Below are 19,156 nucleotides of genomic sequence, written 5' to 3' on the forward strand. Positions count from 1 at the left end.
AATAAAGCAGATACAATGATTAGCTAAATATTTGGATCATCTTCAGACTCTTGTTTACCTGAATGGCGGAGGTGTTGACGTCAAACTTTTTGAAGATGGCGAAGGCCTCCTCAAAGAGCTCGTTGCTGATGGCGATGTTAGCGATGTCTGGGGCGTCGTAGTTGTCTAGGCGGTTGATGTACTCCATCACACGTGTACGGTCTGCCTTGATGGCCGTCAGGATCAACAGGTTCTGGAGGTTTCTGGAGGAGAAACAGAAGATAAAGACGCTAGATAAGATATCAACTACAGATATTAGTAGAACTTCTGAAATATTTTAGTCTTTTCATCCTCGAAGCTTAACTTTGGTGCCAAGTAGTGTGTGTGACTGACCGGTGCTCGCTGAAGACTGAGTTGTCCAGTACAATCTTCTCCAGTAGTTCGATGAGCTCATTGGGCAGGTCAGCTGTCATAAAGGCCTTGACAGTCACCGATACCTCCTCTGGGTCCTGGGTCTCTGACAGAGCTGTCTGCACCACCTGGCCAACACAAGTTACCACAGGGAACCACAGGTCAGAACACAAGGAAGCAGGTAAAACACAGTATACCAACACAGGGTTATGAGAGGGTATTCTACTGACCTGGTCTATGAGTTGGCGTCTATAAGGGTTGTTCTCCTCTAGAACATTGGCCCATAGTTCTGGGTCTTTCCGTCTGACCAGGTAGCGAGCCTCACTCTTGAACAGGGAGTTCTCATTGCACACCTACAACAGAGCACAATGAAACCACATCAATCAATGCATCATAGTCGTGTGTGTGTGTGGGAGGGTGTACGAGCGTGCGTGCGTGCTCAGACCTTGATAAGGTCCAGGTCACACTGGCCCCTCTCATAGGCGACACAGGCGAGGTGGGGGTCTCTCTTCTCACAATACTTCCCCACTACAGTGCTGTCGTAGAAGGTGTTCTCCTTCAGGAAGCGCTCCGGGTTGTTGTTACTGTCTATGTAGATCTTAGCCAAGGCATTGTGAGTAGCTGGCTCCTCACAGCCCTCGTGGATACGAGACTCCAGCCACGGCAACAACAGCTTCAGTCTGTTGACACGCACAATTTACTTCTGAGAGCCCCTTTCCAACACCTAAGTCACACACAATACTTGGAATTTGAAGTATGGCCTCACAGGGGGAAAAAGAGGCCTGAAAGACTAAATGTTGAGGAAGTACAGGAGCAGACAGTGTTGGAGACCATGTGTGTAAGTGGTGTGTCTGTACCTGTTCCTCTTCTCTACCTCTGCCACCAGCTCGTCTGTGGAGAACTGTCCTCTCACCACCAAGATCAGGTTCTTAATGACCTCTTCAGCACAGTCTACATCCAACAGACCTCCTATCACCACCGGCAGCCGGCTAGGGTTCACCTACACACACACATCAATGCGAGGCAATGACAGCAGAAAATATTTCTAGGATAGCTAATGCTATTGGTAAAACCAACAATAAGGTATCTTGACATGTTTCATCTTCCTTCCCTGCAGTGCTGTGTTCCTCCTCACTGTGCCTACTGCCAGACTGATGACTCTTACCTTCTGAACATAGATCTCAATGTACTTCTGCAGAGTGTTGCGGTAGAGGTAGAGAACCAGGTCATGGACAAAGTCAAAGCGGTCACACACTATGATCAGAGGCAGCTGGTCTGTCAGTTTAGCCTCCTGATGAGAGAGAAAGCGAGATTGTAGTCTGCTAGACTAACGACTGTGCTAAACGTTCCCCCAACCAACCCTGCTAGGGTCGCCCTGGTACCTTGAGGAAGTTCTTGACCCTGTCCGGGTCGTAACAGTTGCTCTCTCTACAGATGCGTTCCACCTCCTTGATCTGTCCGGTCTTACAGGCCGCCTGGATGTATTTAAAATGAACGTCGGGGTCCTGGCTAAAGTTCACTATGGAACCCAGGAAGTAGAACACACCTAGGGGGGAAGAACACCGTTTCACATTGGATTCCTAGTTTCCCTGTGAATGCTACCCAGGTACACCAACACGTAAAAAAAGGGGGTTGTGTGTCTTTTTGGGGCGATAGGACCATAAAGAGAGGACAGCAAAGGTAGGAGATGTAAACCCATGGTATACCCCTTTTGTGTTAGCAAATTCACCAGGGACCACCTCATAATCAGACTCAAGTACAATAAAAATAACCTACAAGGAGTTTTACTTTGGATTCTGCAGTACATGGCTGATAAACCAAGTCTCAGGCACGGTAAAATATAATTTTTAAAGGCCGCCTCTTGGCATCGGAGAGAAAATGTTGCCGTTTTCAAGCTAATTTCCCGCAATTCTACTCATTTTGCCATGAGGCAGATAACACTTTACAAGCTTAAATTACAGTGCATTCATGTAAAATAATTATAAAATGGGGAATAGTATTGAGTTTAACAATTTATAATTGGTGGAGTGCTGTGGATACCAAAATCCCTGTGAGCCTCCCTGGCCCATGTTGCCCAGAGTTAAGAACATACATTGTAGATAATAATATTACATTGTATTGTATTACACACAGGCCACAAGCTGACACGTTTTAAAACATAATAGGCCAGATCCAGACATACCCTCAAAGCTCTTGAAGGACTCGAAGAGATCCACCAGGGCATTTGTTCCCAACTGTTCGTGGTATTTAGATGCCACCTGGACACACAGCTGAAGGTTCTGTCGGATGTTGGCTGATAACATGGCCCGAAGACACTCTATAGAGTCCTCTACTGACAGGGCGCCAAAGAAGTTCACCAGCCACTGCAGGGAGAGAGGATAGGGTTACTACAACACATCCCACACAGAGGATACATTTAAACACACCTACAGGTACATACCTCAGGGTTGAGCAGGTGTGTGTGTACGAGAGTCCTTTTGATGTCGAACAGGTCAGTGTAGTGCTCTAGAGCCCTCTGCAGCAGCCCAGCCTTCTCACACAGCTGGGCGATGTGGGCTCGGTCATAGTGACTAAACATCTGGTTTCCCAGGATTGCATCGGCCACCTGGATACACGCACAAGTTATAACACAACGGACCAATAGAAACACAACTGACATAATGAAAGGTGTGTGTGTTTACCTGGGGAGCATGGAGGAGGTTCATTTCCAGTAGGCGTGTCTGTAGGTGTCCCTCGGCTGGCTGGTTGTTCTTCAGAGCGTCCAATAGGAATGAGGTGCACTGCTGGATCAGACTGCCCTCCATGAACACATCCACTATCTACACCAATCAGGAGAGAGAGGGGACATCAGCAACCAATCACAGGAGAGAAAGAGGTAATCAAGTGTCATAGGGAGTACACTACTGGATCAGATTGCTCTCAACCCTAATACAACCTCTAGTGCCATTGACACCGTGTAGATCCCAAAACAATCGTTTAGGTATGATAAGTAATATGGTAATTGCACCACTTTCTGATATGCTACGGTATACATTTTGAACCTCTCCAATCTGCTATACTTTAGTACCTAAGAGCTAAGGTTTAGAGGGGGATTTGCTCTCAAAGGAGCAGCTTATAAGGAACCAACAGGAAGACAGTATAATATTCATTTGAAAGAATTCCATTCAGAATGTGGGAATCATCAGGTAGCATGACATTACCTCTAAACTCATGATTATAGGCGTGTGTCCAAAAAGGCATCTTATTATTATTATTATTGTTATATAGAGAACTAAAGTTGACCAGGGCCCATAGGGCTTTGGTTGAAAGTAGTGCACCATGTTGGGAATAGGCAACCTAAATCTGTGGTTGTGGGCAACTTGTACCCAGAGCCAGTTCAGACAGGAGGAAGGGAAAGTTGATATGCCATTAAAAGGAGGAAGGCTCACTCAGTCAGATAATTCCTGGCATTGCTCTCCCACATGGAATAACAAACCGGGAGGCTCCCACACTGGGCAGTGTGTGTGAGTGTCTGTTACCTGGTTGATGTTGGCCAGGGGCTCCTCATCTGCAACCAGCATCTGAGAGAACTGTAGACCCTGTTCTGGACTGACCCGCATCACATTCCTCAACAGAAACACCCAGTCTGGAGAGTAGCCCACCTACACCAGGGAGAGAGAGGGGGAGAGGGAGGCCACATCACAACACCGTCATCTGATGAGACAAGCAGGATCCCATGCCAAATCTGAATTCATAGAGGAAAATGCTATGAGATACTATGAGAGTTGTGCATCCCAAATGACACCATATTCCCTTCATAGTGCGCTACTTTTGACCAGGGCACTATACTGGGAATATGGTGCAATTTGCAACACATCCAAAGAGATGTCCATCCACTCTGGAAGTGAATTGTACCTTCTTGGCGTAAAGCACTATCTTCTGGAACTGTCCGGTCTCAGCGAAGCACTGGATCACCTTGCTGGGTACGTTGGCCCTGAGGTAGACGCTGAGGGCCAGAGTAGGATCTACTGCCTTAACCAGGTCACCAAGCTCCTCACAACACTCCAGCTACACACACACAGTACATCAACTGTAGCTATACTGCAATTTCAGAGTAAATATACAAAGGGAACAGGTTGAAAGTCTCAATGGACCCTGTTAAAGGACTCCTGTTTACATAGTGTGTGTGAGCATTGTACTAGCTCAGACTTTGCTGATAGCTACTTTATTGACAAAAAGTGTACTTACTATGACAGATATGTGGTTGTCCCACCTAGCTATCTTAAGATGAATGCACCAACAGTAAGTCTCTCTGGATAAGAGCATCTGCTAAATGACTACCATGTCAATGTGGCAAAACTGTCTAGTCCACAGCTGAATCTCCAGTCAGTCCTACCTTATCCTCTTTGAGCCACTTCTCCAGCAGCTGCTTGCGTCCCTGCTGTAGCACGGGCCTGCACAGCTCCAGAGACTCAAACTTGTTGAGCTGGCCTTCGTCCAGCAGGATGCCAAAGTACTGAAGCAGGGGAGAGGCCTGGCCCGGCTGGCCTGGCACACTCTGGAACTTACGGATGGTCTCCGCTGTACGCAGGATACCCTGGAGGAGGAGTATAGGAGAGGAAGAGGACAATATAGTGTTATTGTAGCGAAGTGTATAACAAAGCTAAGGAGGATATATTCAAAGACAATTGTCTCCTCTTAGGTTTGCAAAATTCCAATAACTTTCCCCAAATTCCCAGGTCTTCCAAAAATTCTGGTTGGGGGTTTCTGGATATCCTGCTTATTCCCTCCTTATTCTGGGAATCCTCCAACTGGAATTTCAGGAAAGTTACTGTAACCCTCCTCCAGACCGAACAGATCATCTCCTCTCGCCTGGCCCTGTGGTCTGACCTACCTTTGGTGTGGAGGCAGCCACCTTGGCAGCCTCGGAGTAGGAACCCTGGGCGAACAGCGTGTTGAACTTCCTGGCAAACAACTCATCTGCCCCGGCCAGGTTAGAACGCATGGCCATCCTCAGGCCCAGGTCTGGGTTCTGCAGCACGTTGGTGGCGTAGTTAACTATGTTCTCCTCCTCCACACACACTGACAACACCTGAGGGGGGATGCATCAAATGAATTGTCTGCTACTGAACAAAGCCCTATTCAAAGTACAGCACAACATAAGGAATAGGCTGCAATTTGGTACACAACCCAAATCAAATCAATCAATGGATGATTAACTCTGAAAAGCTTGTTATGTGTATATGCTTTCACATGTATCCACTAAAAAAACGAAATAACTCTAGTGTTCCTGTAGTATACAGACGGTAACTCTGATGGGATTTAGAGGAGTTCTTACCTGTCCCTTCTTGTTAACCCCGATGATGCCGGAGGTGGGTTCGTGGGGGGCGGTGACGAAGATGGTCTCAGCGCTGATGCGGTTCATATAGATACACACTCCCGACTCCAGATCATACAGGTGGATGTAGCCATACTTAGTGATCAGGTAGATCACGCCATGCTTGGTGCCAATCTGAGTTCAGAATCATGGGGTACAGCTATTACACCCTGTGTATGGGCCAAAGACAACTATGGGATCTCTTAGCAGTGTACAACACCAAGACAAATTCCTATCAACATTGTTGAACGGCAGTTAAGGTTTTTAATAGTTAAAGAAGCCTGAACTGAGAGGTGTGTGTGCAGGTTGCTGATAAGTGAATAAGATAAGGGAAAACACAACTCGAGCACAAACAGCTTCAGTTGTATTGGTTAAATACACAGAAAGAAAACCTCCCAGCCAACAAAGTTAGTCTGATCCTTCTGATATACTGCACAACTCATTAATTTCATTCAGGCATTGTGAGAGCCACCCTAAGCCTTCCCTGCTGGGTCTTTAGGGGTCCTTACCTGCATGGCGACGGGGAAGTCTGTCTGCGCCTCGGGAGGGAAGAACACATCAACCGCCTTCTTGGTAAATGGCTGGTTCCCTGTAGCCGGGTGACCCACCTCTATGATATGCAGCTGGAACACAACACGACCACACGTCAACATAATGACCGCATACTAACCACAGTAACATATTGACCGCATACTAACCACAGTAACATATTGACCGCATACTAACCACAGTAACATATTGACCGCATACTAACCACAGTAACATATTGACCGCATACTAACCACAGTAACATATTGACCGCATACTAACCACAGTAAAATATTGACCGCATACTAACCACAGAAACATATTGACCGCATACTAACCACAGTAACATATTGACCGCATACTAACCACAGTAACATATTGACCGCATACTAACCATAGTAACATATTGACCGCATACTAACCACAGTAACATATTGACCGCATACTAACCACAGTAAAATATTGACCGCATACTAACCACAGTAACATATTGACCGCATACTAACCACAGTAACATATTGACCGCATACTAACCACAGTAACATATTGACCGCATACTAACCACAGTAACATATTGACCGCATACTAACCACAGTAACATATTGACCGCATACTAACCACAGTAACATATTGACCACATACTAACCACAGTAACATACTGACCATACATATCAACATACTGACCATACATATCAACATACTGACCATACATGTCAACATACTGACCATACATGTCAACATGCTTACTGCATACTAACCACACATGACCACAGTAACACACTGACCACAGTAACACACTGACCATACATGTCAACATACTTGCTGCATACTAACCACACATGACCATAGTAACACACTGACCACAGTAACATACTGACCACAGTAACATACTGACCACAGTAACATACTGACCATACATGTCAACATACTGACCACAGTAACACACTGACCATACATGTCAACATACTTACTGCATACTAACCACACGACCACAGTAACATACTAACCACAGTAACATACTGACCACAGTAACATACTTACTGCATACTAACCACACATGACCACAGTAACACACTGACCACAGTAACACACTGACCACAGTAACACACTGACCACAGTAACACACTGACCACACACGACCGTATGCATTTTGCATTATGACCACATAGTAACATACAGTAACCACAAAACAACAAGTCTGCACACGTCTTAACAGTGATCGGCATTAATATTGCACATGCATATATGGTGAGTCCTGGTTTGAACTGGAACTAGGTTCACCATGCCTGTATATCCCCCAGTGTCCTCTTCTCACCTTGCCACCAGCCTGGCTGCGCACAGCAAAGCAGAAGAGAGTGGAGGCTTTGGTGTTGCCCTCCACCTTAAACTCTCCGAAGGCTGCAGCATGTCCCTCGATGGGCTGGGACACCTTCCTGTCCACAGAGTACAGCTGCATGGCCCCCACCACACGGTTTTGCTGCAGGATAGAGGAGAGAGAAGAGGAGATGTCCTCACTGTCTGAACATGCTAGAAAAGGACCAAAGTACGGTGCTTTTAGAACACAAACCCTCCCTAACGTACACCGTATGTCTGATGTGTGTGCTGTGAACTACGGGTGTGTATAAGACGTGCGTGGGTGTGTGCATACCTGTGCCGAGATACCGATAAGCAGAAGCCACTTCTGCTGTTCGTCTGTTCTGTAGTTTATGATCTGGCAACCGGCCAGACTGGCGTGCCGATCAAACACTTTGATTGGCTGAGAGTCCCCCTCCATGCTCCAATGGTAGACGGCCGCTTCAGTCACCAAGGCGACGGTGTTGACAGAGATCCACTTCCAGAACATGACTTCCTCTGTCATGGTGTGAGCCTTCATCTTACTCTTCATCTCAATGTTGAAGATCTGCAGGCACTTAGCAGCTGAGGACAAAGGGAGGGCAAGAGGAGAGACCAATATAACAATTCATAATATTGTTCTATATCTATGGGAGATACAGTGAGACAGTGAATGAAGCTAATGCTAAACTGTAGCTAGTGAACTGCATCTTTGGGTAGCTAGCTGACTATCCAGGACAATGGACTTCCTTCCAGGTCTCCATGAGATTTGTACTTTGTTTGAACAATCTCTTTAAGTTCCCAGCAAACTGGATTTCCATGATGGGTCAAAAGTGTGCTATTTCCCTGTCCAGTGAAAGAGCGTGACCGGAGTGGGGATAAAGAGCGAGGCTGATAGGTAGATAATACACTCAATGACCTAATATATAGTATCTAGCAGACAGATCCTCCAGAACAACTGTGGAACTCTTCCCCAGGTTGTTTCTGTAAAGGAGAACATGTTCTGAATCTCTTAATTACATGGATGGTGAAATAAAAAGGTAAATAAATAGACATACAAACATACATCACAAATTCCAGGCCCAAGTGCTCTAACAGAGACACAGAACGTGGCGCAGCGGTCTAATGCACTGTATCGCAGTGCTAGAGACATCACTACAGACTCTGGTTTGTTCCCGGGCTGTATCACAACTGGCCGTGATCGTGAGTCCCATAGGGCGGTGCACAATTGGACCAGCGTCGTCCGGGTTAGGGGAGGGTTTGGCCGGGGGGGCTATACTTGGCTCATTGCGCTCTAGGGACTCCTTGTGGCGGTCGGGGCGCCTGCAGGCTGACCTTGGTCATCAGGTGAACGTTGTTTCCTCCGACACATTGGTGCGGCTGGCTTCCGGGTTAAGCGGGCGGGTGTTAAGAAGCGCGGTTTGGCGGGTCATGATTTGGAGGATGCATGACTCGACATTCGCCTCCCAAGCTTGTTAGGGAGTTGCAGCGATGAGACAAGATCGAAATTGGAGAGAGAGAAAAATATTTGGGAGTGGCGGCAACGTTTTAGCAGCGGCGGGACGACACTGCTAAATCAATATAGGGGAAACACTTGAACTAGCAGGCTATTTAAAGGATAGTGAGAGAGAGCTACTATAATCAGTGTTGGCTACTAGGGAACTGTTCTAGTCTCTGGCATGCTGAGAGAAATTATTGAGGAAATAAAACTCCATCCTTCACTAACCTCCCATATGACAACCATTGTAAATGGAACTAAGCCCGAAGGACATCATTTAAAGATTAAACTAGACCAGTACTGACAGCATGTCCTATAGTTTCAGGTTTAGACAGTGAGTGAGGAATAGATGCGGGTTTCAGAGACCACCACACGTAGGTGAAGAGGTACGACATACCTGGTACGCTGCAGAGAGAGATCTAGAGATGGAGAGGAATACCTCACACACACACACCTCCTAGTGTGTATGATATCTGATGAGGTATACCACACACACAGTCAACCAGCATACAACAGGTCATGCTAGCATGTACGGTTCTCATAAAAGCATGTGTGGGTGTCTGTGTTTGTGGGTGGGACTGACAAACTGAAAAGTTCCACGCTTGAGATGTCACAGTCAGGAGACAGTTACAAAGTGTGGATTGAAATGTACAGAGTTGAATGCTCATCCAAACGATCTCATCCATTTGGTTACTTTTCAGGAGGAATCAGAATAGTGGCTTCAAAGTATTTACACCCCTTGACTTTTTCAACATTTTGGGGTTACAGCACAAATTTTAAATTGATTAAATTGAGATTGTGTCACACACACACAATACCCATAATGTCAAAGTTGGAATTATGTTTTTATAAATGTTTACAAATTAATTTAAAAAGTGAAACGCTGAAATGTTTAGAGTCAATAAATATTTAACCCCTTTTTTAAGGCAAGCCTAAATAAGTTCAGGAGTAAAAATGTGCTTAACAAGTCACATAATAAGTTGCATGGACTCACTTTGTGCAATAACAGTGTTAACATGATTTTTGAATGACTACCCCATCTCTGTACCCCACACATACAGATAATTGTAAGGTCCCTCGGCCGAGCAGTGAATTACAAACACAAAGACCCAGGAGGTTTTCTAATGCCTTGCAAATATGGGCACCTTTTGGTAGATGGGTAAAAAAAGCACACATTGAATATCGCTTTGAGCATGGTGAAGTTATTAATTAGCCTACACTTTGGATTGTGTATCAATACACCCAGTCACTACAAAGATACAGGCCTCCTACCTAACTCAGTTGCCGGAGAGGAAAGAAAACCAGCTCAGGGATTTCACCATGATGCAAATCCTGACTTTAAAACAGTTCAAATCAATGGCTGTGATGGGAGAAAACTGAGGATGGATCAACAACATTCTAGTTACTCCACAATACTAAATTACAAAGTGAAAAGGAAGCACGCAAAAAAAATTACTTAAATGAATTTGCATCCCGTTTGCAATAAGGCCCTAAATTAAAACTGCAAAAAATGTGGCAAAGAAATTAATTTCATGTCCTGAATACAAAGTGTTATGTTTGAGGCAAATCCAACATCACAGAGTAGCACTCTTCATATTCTCAAGCATAGTAATTGCTGTATCATGTTATGGGTATGCTTGTCAATGGCAAGGACTAGAGAATTTTGGGGGGATAAAAAAACAAATGGAATAAAAATAAGCACAGGGCAAAATCCTAGAGAAAAACATAGTTCAATCTGCTTTCAACAGACACTGGGAGACAAATTCACCTTTCAGCAGGACAACAACCTAAAACACAAGGACAAATATGCACTGGAGTTGCTTACCAAGACAACATTGAATGTTCCTGAGTGGCTAGTAACGGTTTTGACTTACTTCTACTTGAAAATCTATGGCAATACTTGAAAATGCTGTCTAGCAATGATCAACAGCCAACTTGACAGAGATTGAAGAATTATTTTAAGAATAATGTGCAAATATTGTACAGTCCAGATGTGCAAAGCTCTTAAGAGACTTACCCAGAAAGACTCACAGCTGTAATCACTGCCAAAGGCGATTCTAACATGTATTGACTCAGGGGTGTGAATACTTTTGTAAATGAGATCATTTGTGTTGTTCATTTTCAATAAATTTGGTTAAGAAGGAAGGGAAGCTTTTATGAGAGACATGATGACCACAGACAGAAGAGACAGACCAGAGACCACAGACACAAAGACAGCGATAACACCACAGACAGAGAGTGACAGGCAGGAACTCACCGTCTGAGAGAAGGTGACAAGAAAGCAAGCAAGGGAAAGAAAGCCAAGAGTCAGTCTGAGAAAAATAGGTTGAGAGCAAAGCAGACATCTCAGAGATAGAAAAAGGGAGAGAAGAAAAGGTATGAATGAAAAAGAGTGAGAGGAGAGCGAGAGGGAGAGGAACACTCACCCTCTGATAGATGACAGAAAGCAAGAGGAAGAAAGGTAAGTCAGTCAAAGAAAAAACGAGGGGGAAAGAGAGAGGTAAAAAGAGATGTGCAAAGCCTGAAGAGATAGCATTAGAAGTAAGGCAAACCGATACCGACAGAAGACTAAATGCGCCTGTGTTTTGACAAAGGGGTAGAAGCAGTGGCAGAAAATCAATTTACATGACCAATTTAGTACATTTAGGCAATGTGTCTGAGTGCACTGACTTTGTTTTTACAGCACGGGAGGAAATAGTGCATTATAACACAGATACACCCAACACTGCATTTGACAGCTATGTTAAAGTTGGAGTTACATAAACAGCAATCCTGTGTGCTATACTTAAGCAATAAGACACCTGGGGGTGTGGTATATGGCCAATATACCACAGCTAAGAGCTGTTCTTAGGCACGACGCATCGCAGAGTACCTGGACACAGCCCTTAGCCGTGGTATATTGGCCATATACCACAAAACCAAGAGGTAACTTATTGCTATTATAAACTGGTTATCAGCGTAAATAGAGCAGTAAAAATAAACATTTTGTCACACGGTCTGATATTCAGGGCTCAAACCACCCAGTTTATAATGCTAAATAACACACTATTGCTTTTAGATAACTTTTTCAGAACAAACATGATGTTGAAATAGGTTTCTCATATAACCATGTAGTATTTTTTATTTATTTTACCTTTATTTAACTAGGCAAGTCAGTTAAGAACAAATTCTTATTTTCAATGATGGCCTAGGAACGGTGGGTTAACTGCCTGTTCAGGAGCAGAACGACAGAACACCTTGTCAGCTCAGGGATTGGAACTTGCAACCTTTCGGCTGGTAGTCCAATGCTCTAACCACTAGGCTACCCTGCCGCCCCAATGATAATGATTTAACTACTCTAGTAACAGCATTGGATTAACAAGTAACTACGTAGTAAGTGCATTGCAACAGAGCGTTTTTGTTGGTTGTATTACACCAGTGGAATAAGGAGCAGTGAGGGCAGGGGTGTCAGGGAGCGTCCCAAATAGCACCCTAATCCCTACACAGTGTGCCATGGGCCCTAGTCAAAAGTAGTTTGCTACATAGGGAATAGGGTGCCATTTGGGACTTATCCACAAGGATGTGGGGTCGTGGTGGTAGCCTACCTTTCAGGGCGATGACCTTGCTTGTAGGGTTCATAATGGCGCTGTCAGCGGAAATGGGTCGCCTGCTGGGGTTATTGGGGTCAGCCATGTCTATGATCACCACCTGGTTTTGCTCACCCACCTTCTCCCGGATGCAGATGAATTTGTCAGACTCCATGGTCAGGTAGCTGAACCCGATGTTGGCCGGATTCACCCCTAGGTTCTGAAGCTGAAAAACACCGCAACACACACAGCCGTTAAATGCAATCTAAGTATTTCAGAGGCAACTGCTGTAGTCAACCAATAACCCTAAACATGTGTAGTACAGATCAATGGATTTGAAATTAGCAATGTGGGTATTTGACCTATTTTGGGCTAGTTGAAATGTGTGCCATTATTGCTCATATCTAACCAATCCTTTAGGTGTACAGTATGGGCTACAGTACAGACTAGGGGTCATTTGGAATTGGGCAGTGCAGTCAGTGGCACAATGTAAAGATATGAATCTACAACTGTTATTTTCTGGAGTCGTACAAGGATGAAAAAAAACTAAAGTTGCCAGTTGATAACATTTGCCTTGGGTCAGGGAAAACAATTCTCTGGTTCAATTTTCCAGAAGGATATTCTTAAAGGTTGTTTTACAAGGAGAAGGTTAGGTGGAGTTACATAAACAGCACAGTCAGGCCTGGGAAACATGGCATAGGGCAGGCAGACAACAACAGGGTATTAGGATGACTCTGGAAAGCTTTATGTGCTGTGACAGCTGCTATTAATCTGGCTTTTACTGAGGCATTATACCAGAACATACAGTGACAGTCATTTTCCGCAACTTATTTAATTCAAATAACCCAACACTCCCAAATACCAAACTCTACATAGTAGTGCTTGAGAGAATCTCAAACGCCAAACAGTAATTACTATATAATTACCATGCTATTATGTTATTTATAAGTAAATACAATGTAAACAGCAGACTAAAATACAAATGCTGTGTAACCATAAACACTGGCTGATTCAGGTCAGGCCTCTGCTAGTGGTTTCAGAGACTCAGATGGGAGGGCTTCCCGGGTAGGCCTAGAATGTGCCCTGATCTCCAGTGTCCCCCCCGAATGGCACCCTATTCCCTAGTGCATGTAGGGTCCTATGCCCTATAGAGAATAGGATGCCAATTGGGACATAGATCTGACCTAGAGTGAGATTAGATGTGATCTCTCCCAGCAGATCTCCAGATAGGAATGCGTGATCCTCAGTAGTAAATTATATCCATCATTGAGCTCATTGTTGTCCTAATGAGGAGATTACTCTTGATCTGAAGACGTAGCCAATATCATTGAGTACTGAACATTGTCAGTTCCAACTGCAACAGTTAAAACCTGAAGTTAAAACCTGAAGGTTTTCAACCATTTTCAGTACTAGTATTCACTGATACTAGTTCCAGGTCAAATTTGTCCTTGACCATAGACACAGATCTGGAATCAGTTTGCCCTCCCCATATCATAACCATTATGGTGGGACACCACTGAACTGACTCGTGTCTATAGGTCTCCTCTAGCCCTATGACAGCACTGTGAGGTGATCAAGGGTTAGTCCGGGTGGAGCCCCAATCAGCCGATAACATGAGAGGCCAAAGAGGAGATATCTTTACTGGCTGCCAGAAATCTCTGAGGAGGAAAGAGGGAGGTGAAAAAAAAGAAGGAGGTAATGTTAGGGGAAGAAGGACCAGGGGAGTAGCTGCCAGCTGGGCTGAGGAGGGGAGGCAGTATGGCAGTCCTATGGAACCCTATTCCCTAAATGTAGTGCACTAGAGGGAATAGGATGTAATTTGTAACTTAGCCCAGAATGACAGAAAGATGGACTAAGATGGGGGGGAGGTGAGTAAGCTAAGGCAATAGGGGAGGGAGGACATACCATGTCTAGAGAGAGGAGTTCCTATAATACAGGGCTTGTGAAAGTCACTGGAAGCATCTCCCCGCTGCCCTCCTTCATAGAACATTCCAAACTAAATCACTCGCAACCACAACCCAGTGTCTTCAGAACCCAATCTCTGTGCACACATTGACACGCACACGCATGCGTTTTGACCAATCATATCAGCTCTGAAAAAGACCTGAATGGTCAAAAGACCAATTAGTGGAAAAAAAAGATCAGAATTAGGCTGCCTGTCTAAAACGCAGCATCTGAGGCGGCAGGCCTGCCTAAATGTGTATGTACTCTAGTCCTAAGTGTATTGTATTTGCTAATAACACAGCTCAGATTTGTTCTCTGCATTCCTCTGGCTTTACATTTTCTAAAAACGATAATAATAATGAATATTAACTGAGACATTATCTGATAGAGCCGGGAAGATACCAGTATCGCGATACTCGTTAGTATAGTGGCAAGGAAACAAAACATTAAGTGGATTTAACCTTTTAAGGAAAACAGCCCTAATGTTGGAAACAAACATTATGTTGTCATCTAGAGTTACATTTACGGAACACAATAGTTTACATACAGCAGGTTTTTAAAGGGGACCGAAGAGTTTGGTCTGCTTTGTGTTCTAATATTTGCCAATAAAAAAAAATGTGCAATACTGTATCTTCACAGCCCTATTAGGCTTATATAGTCTTTTGCAATAGTGCTATGTCTTTAAAAAATATTTCTGTCAAAACTGTGATTCCTAAAATATGTGTCCAGAAATTTGGTCAACGGTGTCAGATTTCTCTACAATCATAAATAAATCAGGAATGAACTACACCATAATGCCCTCTTCTTCATGTCTTCCTCACATGTAGTACAACAGGACTACTCATGGTCTGTCAAGTTATAGAATTTTGAGAGATTTAAACAAATATTGAAATCACCTTGGTCACAACCATAAACTGTCAATGCTATCTCCGTGATAGGATATACATTTTGGTTCAAATATGTTTATTTTAAATTAGGTTTTAGAGTCATAAAGCAACTGAGGTAAAACTACATTTCTACTTTGACTACCACTGGAATAAGGGGATTGTGTTTGTCAACTTCGTAAAACATCAACTCCGTCAGATTTTTGTCTAACATCAATTCCGTCAGAGTGCTGAAAGAGCTGATAGAATTGTTACATTTTTTGGGAGGATTTTCAAATGAATAATTTTCTCAATTTGAAAATGATTGTTGAACTTTTATTTTTAAAGGCAAAAATAGGTCTGTTAGTATTTGTTGTCAAGTCCGTCAGTGACTTATCAACTCCGTCACTGATGGCTAACCCCCTTAAGATCAATTTGTCAATATTGAGAAAAAAATATTTATATTACTGTTCTGCAACATACACTTAAACAATGCATTTGCTGTCTAAATGTAACAGATAATGTTTGTTTTATAAAATGTTTAACGTGCTGAATCTAGAAAAACATGCCAAAATGCAAACGAAATGAGCGCTGGAGCATTATACAGCGTTATGAAATCAAAAATAACTTGAGATCTATATGACATATTTGAATAATCTAATGTTAGAATTACACAATCAAGTCCTTTAAACGCTTGAAAATGTTAATGCCTTTAAATGGTGTCTGACACAGTTGACATGGGCTTAAATCCAGTTCATTGCATTTTATGAAAAAATTAAAGAGTTAGGTTGTTCCTTTACATGGTGTGATAGCTAACACTTTAGTCTTTCAAAATAAATATTTGATATAAATAAATTAAGAAAAATATGAGAAAAAAAGTAGAGATTCTCATCTTTCAAAAATTCCTGAGCTGTCAGTTTAATGGCATGTTAGCCTGCCATTTTCAGTATCACCACTCTTGCTATAAAAAAGTCAATAATATAGGCTAACAAAAATAGACTATAGTTTAGGACAGCTCCTTCCAGTTAGGTGTATTGTTTCAACTGAGAGAGACTGGTGTGGGTGTGTTATTTTTAGAGTTTCATTACTTAGGCTTTGTCCATATCAATGTGTTGTGCAGGAGGGTAGTAAGCAGTAATAAGACTGACTGGTTGGCTGGACACCAGCCATTAGTTCCGGTGCAGACAGAGCTGTTCCAGCCGACAGCAGTGCTGTCAGAGGTGCTCTGCTAGGCATTATGATCATGATCTCACTTCCCCTTCCTGCCCTGATGTGATTTTATGGGTTAAATTGGCCTGCTTACCTAATCTGTCTATTAGTGGAGACAACAGCAACAGCCCTGAGCAGGGAGCTGCTCTTCTGTTAGTACTGGAGAGTAATATCCCAAAGCAGGGAGCTGCTCTTCTGTTAGTACTGGAGAGTAATATCCCAAAGCAGGGAGCTGCTCTTCTGTTAGTACTGGAGAGTAATATCCCAAAGCAGGGAGCTGCTCTTCTGTTAGTACTGGAGAGTAATATCCCAAAGCAGGGAGCTGCTCTTCTGTTAGTACTGGAGAGTAATATCCCAAAGCAGGGAGCTGACAGGCAACCAGCTGATGGACAGGCAACAGAGACTGACTGGGACCAGAAATCAACCCAGGCATTTAACACACCAGACTATTTTTTTGCCAAATAATGGTAATTATTTATGTGCAAAAACACACAAAAAAACTGACCCAAAGATGGACCAGCCCATCTGGCATTTGCTCAAAGTGCCCTATGGCCAATCTGTTTATGACTGGCTACATACCTCACAGGTCTCTCCCTCTCACTAGGGCAGACTCAGACTGAGGCTAAACTACAGGGTATTGAACTTGGGACTTCTGTGAGACTCATGGACTCCATTAGCCCACTGAGCTAAAGCAAAGGTTGGGTGTTTTCAGCAACATCTGGCCTACATAATGTAGAACCTAATTTGTCCCAGACTGAGCCCCAAAATACATTATTCATCTGCTAATAGACTAACAAACACAATGTATCATAAATGAAATACTAAAGGGCACAAATCACTGATCCATTTACATTAAATAAGTATCCACGAACACACACGAGTAGGGTCAGTCAGTCAGTCCTGGGAAAAAGGAGTATTAGACTAAACACAGCTTAGTGTTATTGACATGTTTAAGAACACACAATGAGACACTGGCAATGTTAATTTACAGTGTGCGTGCCTATATTGAGGGTGCTATGTTTATGGCTAACCTTATACAATTGGGATAAGTCCAGCAGTAGTTGTACATAAAGCTAAAACAACAAATCCAGTCTCATCTGTGTGTACAGGGCAGTGAATGTCAACCCAGACTATACTGTTTAATGCATAGAGGATGTAAATACCAAGACAGGAGAGAGGGGAAAAAAAAAGAAAAAAAAACTTCAGGGCCAAAGTCCTCAGTTCGCAAATTCCTGGCATTTCTCTCTCAGCTGGAGCCATGACTGATCACAGCAGCCTACCAATCAGAGCAAGCCCGAAAATAAATCATACATGGAATAAAAATAAAGGGATACACTATCAATAGATTTGTCTGGTAAAATCTTGCTCAAATAATGTTGTGTTGCCTTTCAATATATGCATTTGTAGCAATGGAGGGGGAATAACCAGAGTAGGGCTTGAACCAGCAACCCTATATAGGTAAAAGGAAAGCATGCCACCTGTGGTATAGAGGTTCAGATCTCGACCCTGTTACTAGATCTGTTAGTGCTGTTTTGCCAACTCCTCATATAAAAAGGGCACCACATTTTAAAATGGAACTAGTGAATGTTGGTGGGCTCTGTTGGCTGCATTGGAACGAGTGGGTAGTAGACATTGGCAAATGGTAATTTGCTGGGGAGTGTCCAGAGAGAAAGAGGTCTTTAGTGAAAAGCAATTTCAGTCTTGATGTTGCCACAGCAACGAGCCACTGAAGGGGAGTGAGGTGGGCACGTCAAACTTTCTCTTTGGCCCCAAGAAACCGATGGATAGTTGGTGTTCTCCAACATGGCCTACTAATTAAAAAATATGACACCATCTAATCAAGCCACATCCAAACACCGTTGAGCCATAGTTTATCTAACTGCATACATTTATCGTAAATCACTCAATTCCAACAAGAGTTCATTGCTTAGTCCAGTCACTGGCTGTATTGTCGGGTCCGCTGAAAGCAGACTAACGTTATAGGCTATACCAACAATAAGATCTGTTCAAATTTTACAAGTCATCATCTGCCCCACAGAAGCTAGCTAGGCCTGTGTGTGTCTATATTGGGCACTCTCCAAGCAGCCCTGTCAGATTCCATTTAAATGTGGTATGGTGTTTCTATGTCTGAAAAACTGCGCGAAAATGCCTCCTGTGTTTTTTCGGCTGTTAGCGTCTTCTTACCTGCAGATGTTCCTGAAATCGTATCGGCAGTATCTGAGCCATTTTTTTAGGCTTTTTGTGTTTCAAGTGTCCGGAGAAAAGGAAAGGGGAAGGGGACACGAGGAGGAATGAATGTTGTCTTATTAAAAGTGCCCCAAAAGCTCTCAAAGGTAAAATACGATGTACAATGAAAGGCGTCTCGCCGGCTAACGTTGATATCACCCGAATTCAGTGCGCCACTCATTCAGTAGCCTAACACCCAAACAACACTCCTGAACCAAAACTTTACGCTTCCGCTAAGTAAAAT

At 43.5% G+C, this 19,156-nt stretch overlaps 1 protein-coding gene across 4 annotated transcripts in view; it reads right to left on the reverse strand.

Annotated features, from left to right (window-relative positions):
• LOC139389723 (clathrin, heavy chain-like 1) overlaps positions 1 to 19,114 on the reverse strand; it is a 39,907-nt gene extending 20,793 nt beyond the window's left edge. For 3 of the 4 annotated variants that reach the window (XM_071136633.1, XM_071136632.1, XM_071136635.1), the window contains exons 1-20: positions 18,871 to 19,099; positions 12,689 to 12,896; positions 7,923 to 8,191; positions 7,590 to 7,751; positions 6,256 to 6,369; positions 5,708 to 5,881; positions 5,264 to 5,461; positions 4,766 to 4,966; positions 4,285 to 4,437; positions 3,909 to 4,031; positions 3,072 to 3,209; positions 2,831 to 2,995; positions 2,573 to 2,753; positions 1,773 to 1,936; positions 1,556 to 1,681; positions 1,248 to 1,390; positions 836 to 1,070; positions 621 to 743; positions 373 to 518; positions 59 to 242 (exon numbers count right to left, since the gene is read on the reverse strand). In XM_071136633.1, coding sequence (XP_070992734.1) covers positions 59 to 242; positions 373 to 518; positions 621 to 743; positions 836 to 1,070; positions 1,248 to 1,390; positions 1,556 to 1,681; positions 1,773 to 1,936; positions 2,573 to 2,753; positions 2,831 to 2,995; positions 3,072 to 3,209; positions 3,909 to 4,031; positions 4,285 to 4,437; positions 4,766 to 4,966; positions 5,264 to 5,461; positions 5,708 to 5,881; positions 6,256 to 6,369; positions 7,590 to 7,751; positions 7,923 to 8,191; positions 12,689 to 12,896; positions 18,871 to 18,912 — 3,249 coding nt within the window. In that variant the 5' untranslated portion in view covers positions 18,913 to 19,099. Of the gene's footprint in view, positions 1 to 58; positions 243 to 372; positions 519 to 620; positions 744 to 835; positions 1,071 to 1,247; positions 1,391 to 1,555; positions 1,682 to 1,772; positions 1,937 to 2,572; positions 2,754 to 2,830; positions 2,996 to 3,071; positions 3,210 to 3,908; positions 4,032 to 4,284; positions 4,438 to 4,765; positions 4,967 to 5,263; positions 5,462 to 5,707; positions 5,882 to 6,255; positions 6,370 to 7,589; positions 7,752 to 7,922; positions 8,192 to 12,688; positions 12,897 to 18,870 lie in introns of all 4 variants that reach the window. The other variant, XM_071136634.1, reaches the window with a different exon arrangement.
• Positions 19,115 to 19,156: the final 42 nt, after the last annotated feature.

Source organism: Oncorhynchus clarkii, chromosome 30 (assembly GCF_045791955.1).
Source record: "Oncorhynchus clarkii lewisi isolate Uvic-CL-2024 chromosome 30, UVic_Ocla_1.0, whole genome shotgun sequence".
In the NCBI taxonomy this organism is placed as follows: domain Eukaryota; kingdom Metazoa; phylum Chordata; class Actinopteri; order Salmoniformes; family Salmonidae; genus Oncorhynchus; species Oncorhynchus clarkii.